At 45.5% G+C, this 10000-nt stretch overlaps 1 protein-coding gene across 1 annotated transcript in view; it reads right to left on the minus strand.

Annotated features, from left to right (window-relative positions):
- The window catches only part of LOC128366701 (SH3 and multiple ankyrin repeat domains protein 2-like), a 164873-nt gene that overhangs the window by 142687 nt on the left and 12186 nt on the right, over window positions 1-10000 (minus strand). The window contains exons 2-3 of the mRNA XM_053327491.1: window positions 3560-3763; window positions 1486-1557 (exon numbers count right to left, since the gene is read on the minus strand). Coding sequence (XP_053183466.1) covers window positions 1486-1557; window positions 3560-3763 — 276 coding nt within the window. The remainder of the gene's footprint in view (window positions 1-1485; window positions 1558-3559; window positions 3764-10000) is intronic.

Raw genomic sequence — 10000 nt, forward strand, 5'->3', positions numbered from 1 at the left:
GAAGGGAGGAAGGAAGGAAGGATGGGAGGAAGGAGGGACAGATGGAGGGAACGGAGACGGAAGTAAGGAAATAAAGAAGAAGGAAGAAACGAAGGAAGGGAGGATGGAAGGGAGGAAGGGAGGAAGGAAGTATAGATGGAGGGAGGAAGGAAGGATGGAAGGGAGGAAGATGGAAAGAAGGGAGGAAGGAAGGAAGGATGGGAGGAAGGAGGGACAGATGGAGGGAAGGGAGAAGGAAGTAAGGAAATAAAGAAGGACGGAAGGAGGGACAGATGGAGGGAAGGGAAAAGGAAGGAAAAAAGGAAGGAAGGGAGAAGGGAGTAAGGAAGTAAGGAAGGAAAGAAGAAGGAAGGAAGGGAGGAAGGAAGGAAGGACAGATGGAGGGAGGAAGGAAGGATGGAAGGGAGGAAGAAGGAAGGACAGATGGAGGGAGGAAGGAAAGATAGAAGGAGGGAGGATGGAAGGATGAAGGGAGGAAGAAGGATGGAAGGGAGGAAGGAAGGAAAGAAGAAGGAAGGATGGAAGGGAGGGAGGAAGAAGGAAGGAAGGGAGGAAGGAAGGATGGATGGAAGGGTGGAAGAAGGAAGGAAAGGAGGGAGGAACTTTAGTGAAAAGCGTCAACATGTTTGTGTTTATGTGTTCATCTCTCTGCTCTTGTTTCTTCTTCACTTTCATTTTTAATTCTCCTTTCTCTCTCTATCGCTGCTGCTTCCTCTTCTCTTCTTCTGTCCTTTTATTCCTGCGGTCGGATGTAGAAGTAGAGCAGCTGTCAGACGGTTTCCTGGTGAGCCGCTAGAGCAGAGAGCTGCCAGAGACACTTAAGCTTTGGCTGAGCTACACCATTACTGTAGCTACAGGACGGCAGCACAGAGGAAGACTTACAATGATGGAGAGAAGGAAGGAAGGAAGGAAGGAAGGATGGATGGAGGGAAGGGAGGGAGGAAGGGACGAAGGAGGGATAGATGGAGGGAAGGGAGGGAGGAAGAAGGAAGGAAGGAAGGAAGGAAGGGAGCCCAGAGAAAGCCTTACAATGATGGAAAGAAGGAAGGAAGGAAGGAAGGAAGGATGGATGGAGGGGAGGGACGAAGGAAGGAAGAAGGAAGGAAGTAAGGAAGGAAGGAAGGAAGGAAGGAAGGAAGGAAGGAAGGAAGGAAGAAGGATGGAAGGAAGGAAGGAAGGAAGGAAGGATGTGAGGATGGAGGGACAGAAGGAGGGAAGGAAAGGAGGAAGGGAAGGAGGAAGGGAAGGGAAGAAGGAAGGAAGGAAGGAAGGAAGGAAGGAAGAGAGGGAGGAAGGAAGGAAGGAAGGAAGGGAAAAAGAAAGGAAAGGAGGGAGGGAGGAAGGAAGGAAGGAAGGAAGGAAGGGAGGAAGGGAGGAAGACACTTACCAACACTTATTTATCACTGACCCATAAACAGGAAGTGATGCAGACTGTCTGTTTGAGTGATGAGTGTTATATCTCTACTTCACTTTTTAGATTCTCACCTTTGTGTGAAGTTTGGCGATCTGCTTCTCGTCCACGTTGGGCTGCCGGTAAACTCTGCTCTTGTAGCGGAACTGGAGAGACGAACGAAAGACAAATGATTAAAAAAAGAAAAGAAAAAAAGAAAAGACAATCCACCAACACTCCTCTGATTAAAGCTGTGGTCTAATAACAGTATGATGACCTTTTACTCTGAAACTCTGCACACAGGAGGATCAGTGAGGATCAGGCTTTACATGTTTCCTCTTTATTGACGGCACATTTAATTACTTTGATGACATCATCACTGAGCAGACGGGGTGAAGGTTTAATGTGAGCATGTTTTAATACAGACAACTGATTCAATGGTTCATGTCAATACCTTTAAGTTTAGGAAGATCATTTAAACTCTGATTAATTTTATTTGGTATGCTTTTTAAATGTCTCCTAGATATTTGGGAGTAGTCTTCGTCTTTAACAGGAATTTTGAAATAAATAATGTCCTCCTGTTGTCCTCAAGTCAAGGAAGGACAGGAGGAAGGGAGGAAAGAAGGGAGGAAAGGAGTAAAGAGGGAAGGAGGGATGGAGGGAGGAAAGGAGGGTGAAAGGATGGATGGATGGAAGGATGGAAAGAAGGAAAGGAGGAAGGAAAGGAGTAAGGAGGGAGGGAGGGATGGAGGAGGGAAGGAAGGAAAGGAGAAAGGAGGGAAGGAGGGATGGAGGGAGGGAAAGAGGATGGAAGGATGGATGGAAGGAAGGATGGAAATAAGGAAGGAAGGAAAGGAAAGGAGTAAGGAGGGAGGAGGGAGGAAAGGAGGAAGGGAGGAAGGAAAGGAAAGGAGGGAGGGAGGGAGGAAGGAAGGAAGGAAGGAATGAAGGAAGGAAGGAAGGAAATGAGTAAGGAGGGAGGAAGGAAGGAAAGGAGTAAGGAGGGATGGAGGGAGGGAGGGATGGATGATGGATGGATGGATGATGGATGGATGGATGGATGGATGGATGGATGGAAGGAAGGAAAGGAGGAAAGGAGTAATAAGGGAGGGAGGAAAAGAGGAAGGAAGGAAGGACGGAGGGAAGGGAGGAAGGAAGGAAAATAGGGAGGGAGGAAGGAAAGTAGGGAGGGAGGAAAGGAGGGAGGAAGGAAGCAAAGAAGGATGGAAGGAAATGAGGAAAGAAGTCTGGAAGGAGGGGAAGAACAAAGGAAAAATTAAAGAAAGAGGAAGGAAGGAAGGAAGGAAGGAAGGAAGGAAGGAAGGAAGGAAGGAACAGATGGGGTCAGTTTGACTCGGGAGGAGGACAGGAGGGTTAGACCGATCAGTGAGGATCAGGCTTTACATGTTTCCTCTTTATTGACGGCACATTTAATTACTTTGATGACATCATCACTGAGCAGACGGTGTGAAGGTTTAATGTGAGCATGTTTTAATCAATGGTTTATATCAATACTTTTAAGTTTAGGAAGATAATTTAAATTTAGATTCATTTTATTTGGGATGCATTCTAAATGACTCCTAGATATTTGGGAGTAGTCATCGTCTTTAAACTTCCTGTCGTCCCCCCGTCTGTTTTGACTGTTCCTTCTTTCCTCCTTTCCTTCTTTCCGTCTGTCCTTGCTCCCTCCCTCCTTTCCTTCCTTCTTCCTCCCTTCATTCCTTCTGTCCTCCCTTTCCTTCCTCTTTTCCTTTCTCCCTCCTTCCTTATTTACTCCTTCCTTCCTCTCTCCTTCTCTCTTTCTTTCCTTCCGCCTACCTTCCTCTCTTCCTCTTTTCCTTTCTCCCTCCTTCCTTCTTTCCTCCGTCCTTCCTTCCTTTCTCCCTCCTTTCCTTCCTCCCTCCTTTCCTTTCCTTCCCTCCTTCCTTTCCTTCCTTCTTCCTCCTTTCCTTTCCTCCTTCCTTTCCTTCCTTCTTCGTTCCTTCCTTCCTCCCTCCCTCCTTTCCTTCCTTCCTTTCCTTCCTTCCTTCCTTCCTCCCTCCCTCCTTTCCTCCCTTCCTTTCCGTCCTTCCTCCCTCCCTCCCTCCTTGACTCGAGGACAACAGGAGGGTTAAATAGTCAATAAATTAGATTCCATCACTTGTAATATAATTAATAATCTCATTTTACCTCCAAACACGGGACGCCCTTGCTGATTGGCTGCGGATATTCTCGGAGGATGCGTTCTTCATCCAGGAACTTGCCGTCTCTGCCGTTACTGGCCGGCTGGAAGAGGCCGTAGTTCAGCACATCCTTCAGGCTCTGGTTCAGCGTACACAGGATCCGTTGCTTGGCAACCCAAACGGTCGCATCCGGGTTGAACCGCATGCATTTCTGGTGGAGAGAGGAGGAGAAGGCAGAAGGTTAAACGTTAAAGTCTGCGTAAAGGAAGAATAAATATGTGTTCTGAGTTTGACATACCACAGAAAAGTGTGTTGTTAACCACCCTGCCAAATTTGAATGATTAAAAAAAATCGCCAAATATATGAAATTAGGCTTCAAAGTTGTGTAAAAATCAGCCTCTTTCTCTGCTCCCAAACGCTGAAGCCCCGCCCCCTACCAAGTGTCACCTGTCAATCAAAGTCACCACCTCTACCAGAAACATGGGCTCTGTTAGAAACCTCATCCTTTCCTACTACTCGTACTAACTCTGACGTCATGTGAAGTATGTAGTGTGTTTAACAGCGTAGTGATTTAGAGTATGTGAGAAGTTCCTGGATGGTTTACTAGATTCTCCAGAAATGCAGAGTATGCATCAAGAGCTGACTACTCACACTCACATTACCCAAGATGCAACACTACTACTCACACTCACATTACCCAAGATGCAACGCTACTACTCACACTCACATTACCCAAGATGCAACGCTACTACTCACACTCACATTACCCAAGATGCAACGCTACTACTCACAGTCACATTACCCAAGATGCAACGCTACTACTCACACTCACATTACCCAAGATGCAACACTACTACTCACACTCACATTACCCAAGATGCAACGCTCCTACTCACACTCACATTACCCAAGATGCAACGCTACTACTGATAAAAAAACAGTGGTTTCAAGTTAGCTACAGCGAGGGTATGTTCGCTTCCTATTTTCAAAATAAAAGCACAAATTCTATTGTTGTTCTATTGTCCATCTGTCCTTCCTCCCTTTCTTTCTTTCTTTCTTTTGTTCTTCCTTCCTTCCTTCCTTCCTTCTGTCCTACCTTCATTCCACCTGCCCTTCCTCCCTATCTTCCTTTTTTCCTTCCTTCCTTCATTCCTTCCTTCCTTCCTTCCTTTTTTCCTTCCTTTCTTCTTTCTGTCCTTCCTCCCTTTCTTCCTTCCTTTCTTCCTTCCTTCCTTCCTTCCTTCCTTCCTTCCTGTCTTCATCCTCATATACATACAGTTGCAAGAAATCCAAGTAATCCCAAAGGGTTCACATACTGTACCTCTCTGCATCAATATACCAAACCAAACCTCACACCATCACACACAGCTACCTCCTTCGCTCTCCTTCAGAGGTGTCAAACTCATTTACATTCAAGGGTCACATACAGACCAATTTGATCTCATGTGGGCCGGATCATTAAAAAGATGGAGGGAAAGAAGGAAGAAAGGAAGGAAATAAGAAGGGAAGGAAGGAAGGAAGGAAGGAAGAAAGGAAGGGAAGACAGGCAAAAGGAAGGAGGGAAGAAAGGTAGGAAGAACAGATGGAAAGAAGGACAGAAGGAAGAAAGGGAGGAAAGACAGAATGAAGGAAGGACAGCAGGAAGAAAGGGAGGAAGGACAGATGGAAGGAAGGACAGATGGAAAGAAGGACAGAAGGAAGAAAGGAAGGAAGAAAGAAAGGATAAAAGGAAGGTAGGAAGGACAGATGGAAGGAAGGAAAAAAACACAGGAAGTAAAGTGGGCCGGATTGCACCCCTCTGCGGGCCGGTTCTGGCCCACAGGCCGCATGTTTGCTGTTTGTTGTCCCTGCTCTCCTTCATCATGAAGGATTGATTAGTGAGTGATGAGTGTGAGTGTTCGTCTGGCGGTCCACACAAATCAAATATTCATCTTTTCATCGACTGGTGACAGACGGCATCTCAACATTTTCATTTGGACGTCCGAAACTCCTAACTTTTGACTGACAGATGTAAATATAGGTTTAGAGATATCAGACCGATGATGAGGATGAGAGGATGAGAGGATGTGAATAGAGTCGCAGAGACAATGCTGGCCCAATCAGAACAGTTCAGACGGCTCCAAATGAGTCCTTTAATAAGACAAACATGTCCCAGATAAAGCATGAGAGCCAGGCGGATGATGCTATTATTGGTTTATTGTGTAGAACAATGCAGCTTCATTCATTCAGCTGAGTGAGAATGTAATGGAGGCGACCCGGCTGCCCCGAGACTTCCTGCTTCCTGTTTCCTTATAGTAAAAAAACAGTAGAAGAAGAAGAAGAAGAAGGAACAATGCAGAATTTCTGGCCTCATCCTGTCCTTCCTCCCCGTTCAATCCTTCTTTCCTTCTGTCCTTCCTTCCTTCCTTCCTTCCACCTGCCCTTCCTCCCTACCTTCCTTCCTTCCTTCTTTCTGTCCTTCCTTCCACCTGCCCTTCCTCCCTACCTTCCTTCCCTCCTTCCTTCTTTCTGTCCTTCCTTCCTTCCTTCCCTCCACCTGCCCTTCCTCCCTACCCTCCTTCCTTCCTTCCTTCCTTCCTTCTTTCTGTCCTTCCTTCCACCTGCCCTTCCTCCCTCCCTTCCTTTTTTCCTTTGTTCATTCCTTCTTTCCTCCCGTTCTTCCATCTGTCCTTCCCTTCCTCCCTCCCTTCCTTTTTTCCTTTCTTCATTCCTTCCTTCCTCCCTTTCTTCCATCTGTCCTTCCTACCTTTCTTCCTTCTGTCCTTCCTTCCATTTTTCCTTCCTTCCATTTGTCCTTCCTTCCTTCTGTCCTTCTTTCCACCTGCCCTTCCTCCCTCCCTTCCTTCCTTCCTTCCACCTGCCCTTCCTCCTTACCTTCCATCTGTCCTTCGTTCAACCTGCCCTTCCTCCCTACCTTCCTTCCTATCTTCGTTAAAAAAAAACAGAAAAAAAACCAGAAGAAGAAAAAACAATGGCGGCTTCCTGGCCCGGTGTGAATCAGAGAGGATTATGGGCGCTGTGCCGTGGCATTCAGGAAGTGTGTGAGTGTCTACAGCTGGATGTGCTGCTCAGCGGGCGATAGCAGACCCTGCGTCTGTGATAAAGGCTGAAGGGATGAGCGCTGTGTGAACTCGGCCTTACTGTAATCCTCCCGCCTGGCGTTGGAGTGGAGAAGGACAGGAGGAGGAGGGGGAGGATGAGGGGGATGGAGGGATGAAGGGGTTGAAGGTATATAGAAACAGATGTCTGGTATCTGGCGGAGGCTGCGTGGACCGATACGAGACGTCTTTCTCTCCTGCTGGTTTATTACGTTGGTGAATTTCCATCAGCTTCCATTATTGCTGCTTCTACCGGCCCTTTGACACCAGTTCAATTCAATGTGTGTGTGTGTGTGTGAGTGTGTGTGTGTGTGTGTGTGTGTGTGTGTGTGTGTGTGTGTGTGTGTGTGTGTGTGTGTGTGTGAGCTCTCGATGCCCTTTCACCGTCATCACAGGATCAGAAATATTCCAAATGTAAAATATTCAAAATGTAAAAGTCCAACTTGTAATTCTTTGTCGATTGTGGCTTTCCTTCCTACCTTCTTTCCTTCCTGTGTTTCCTTCCTTCCTTCCTCCCTTTCTTCCTTCTGTCCACCCTTCCTTCCTTCCTTCCTTCCTTCGTCCATCCTCCCTTTCTTTCTTCTGTCCTTCCTTCCTTTCTTCCTTCTGTCCTTCCTCCCTACCTTCCTGCCCATCTTCGTTTTTTCCTTTCCTCGTTCCTTCCTTCCTTCCATCTGTCCTTCCTTCCTTCCTACCTTCCTTCCTTCCTTTCTTCCTTCCTCCCTTTCTTCCTTCTGTCCTTCCTCCCTTCCTTCCATCTGTCCTCCTTCCCTTCCTTTTTTCCTTTCTTTGTTCCTTCCTTCCTTCCTTCCATCTGTCTGTCCATCCTTCACTAAATGTCTTCCCTTCTTATTTCTTTCTTTCCTTCCTCCCTTCCTTCCCTTCCGTCCTTCCGTCTTTCCTACCTTTCTCCCCTCCTTCCTTTTGCCTGACTTTCCTTCCTTCCATCCATCTTTTTAACTATCCGGCCCACATCAGATCAGATTGTTCTTTTTGTGGCTCTTGAATGAAAATGAGTTTGGTTTAAAGGGTTAAAAAACAACTTTGCTTCTTTATTGTCATAATTAAAAACTTCCTGTTTCATCTTCAGTTTATCTTTGATGTTTTCTACTCATCACTTTTATCAGAGACTAGTTTTAAACCCAGAAAAGACCCAGCGCTGGTATCCTCCACCTCATTTAAACTTTAAATAATACTCATTCTGACTCTTTCTGAGTCATATTTAACAGTTTGGGGAATTTGTCTTGACAGCAAACGATCATTCAAGATTCATATTTAACATTTGACTCAGATATTAATAATTAAACTGAGCTTCTTGTATTATAGTTAAAGGAACTCAACCTTTATATATCTGTCCTTTATATCTGTCCTTTATATCTGTCCTTTATGTGCTGGCATGTTTTCACTTCCGCCTTAAAACCCTTAAACCCTCTCCTGCTCGTCCACCTCACGCCCTTTGGATTAAAGAGAAATGGAAAAAATCAAACATACATTAAATGAATCTATAAATAAATTCTAGGCAAAGTGGTTTTGTTAGTTTTTATTTTATTCATATATTTATTCTTGTTGCTTTCCTCTTCTTCTTCTTCTTCTCTCTTTTTGCTCTGTGACTTTTTTTGTTTTATACTCTGCTGTATTGTTGTCCTTCATGTCACCTCGTCCATCTAATGTATAATTTACACATGCTCTTATTTTGAAATGTAACTTATACTAAAATCTCAATACACACTTTATCTCATACTCAGTGTTTTCTGTATCCATCCTTCCTCTTTTCCTTCCTCCTTCCTTCCATCTCTTTTTCTTTTCTCCCCCTACCTCACTTCCTTCTTTCCTTCCTCTTTTACTTCCTCCCTCCTTCCGTCTCTCTTTCTTTCCTCCCGCCTACCTTCCTCCCTTCCTTCCTCTTTTCCTTTCTCCCTCCTACCTTCCTTCCTCTGTTCCTCCCGCCCTCCTACCTTCCTTCTTTCCTCCGTCCTTCTTCCTCCCTTCCTTCCTTCCTCCCTCCTTTCCTTCCTTCCTCTTTTCCTTTCTCCCTCCTACCTTCCTTCCTTTTTTCCTCCCTCCCTACCTTCCTTCTTTCCTCCGTCCTTCCTTCATTCCCTCCTTCCTTCCTCCCCCATTTCCTTCCTTCTTCCTTCCTTCCTCGCTACCTCCTACCTTCTTCCCTCCCTTCCTTCCTTCCTTCCTCGCTACCTCCTACCTTCTTTCATTCCTTCCTTCCTTCCTCCCTCATTTCCTTCTTCTTGTTTTTTATTTTATTTATTTATCTATTCTTGTTGTTTTCGTAGGTAATATCCTTCCACTTCCTCTCTTCTTCTTCTCTCTTTTTGCTCTGTTACTTTTTTTGTTTTATACTCTGCTGTATTGTTGTCCTTCATCTTACCTCGTCCACCTAATGTATAATTTACACGTGCTCTTATTTTGAAATGTATCTTATACTAAAATCTCAATACACACTTTATCTCATACTCAGTGTTTTCTGTATCCATCCTTCCTCTTTTCCTTCCTCCTTCCTTCCATCTCTTTTTCTTTTCTCCCCCCTGCCTCCCTTCCTTCTTTCCTCCCTCCCTCCTACCTTCCTTCTTTTCTCTGTCCTTCCTTCCTTCATTCCCTCCTTCCTTCCTCCCTCATTTCCTTCCTTCCTCCCTACCTCCTACCTTCTTCCCTTCCTCCCTTCCTTCCTTCCTTCCCTTTCTAACCTCAGTAAACGTTTTCAAAATGTGTTTATGGTCTCAATCGCTAGTTTAAAGCCTTCTTCAATGCAGTATGATGTTCATTTGGGACATTTTGGCCTCCCTGATTTTATATGTGACGATAAAGCAGGGTATGCATTAGGGCGTGGCTACGTCCTGATTGACAGGTTGATTGACCAATGTCCTCGGGATCCAGCCCTCGTAACCATAGCAACCTCCCCGCTCCGCCCATGGCCCCGCCTCATGCCCATATAAGTAGAATCCGTGTTTTTATTTTTCCCAGCATGCACCTGAAATTTTCAAGACGGCGCTGCCTCGATTAGAAACTATTGGCTTCCGAGCAGCAGTCCACAAACCAATGGGTGACGTCACGGATGATACGTCCATTTATTTTATACAGTCTATGTTCAAGCACAGAGACAGACTAAGTATAAAGTTCGGTTGACCTGCAGTCACACAGGAAACAGGAAATGCGAGTGATCATTGCCTCAACTGTAGAAAGTGACGGCAGCTTCAATCTTATAAAACACACACCGCTATTTGCTGCTGCCGTCTGACATGATGATGGCAATGATGATGATGTTGATGTAACCATGGTAACCGTAGAAACCCGTGAGAAACTGCAGCAGCTCTACAAATGCTACCTACCTTTTTTCC

The sequence above is a fragment of the Scomber japonicus genome, chromosome 1 (genome assembly GCF_027409825.1).
Source record: "Scomber japonicus isolate fScoJap1 chromosome 1, fScoJap1.pri, whole genome shotgun sequence".
Classification (NCBI taxonomy): domain Eukaryota; kingdom Metazoa; phylum Chordata; class Actinopteri; order Scombriformes; family Scombridae; genus Scomber; species Scomber japonicus.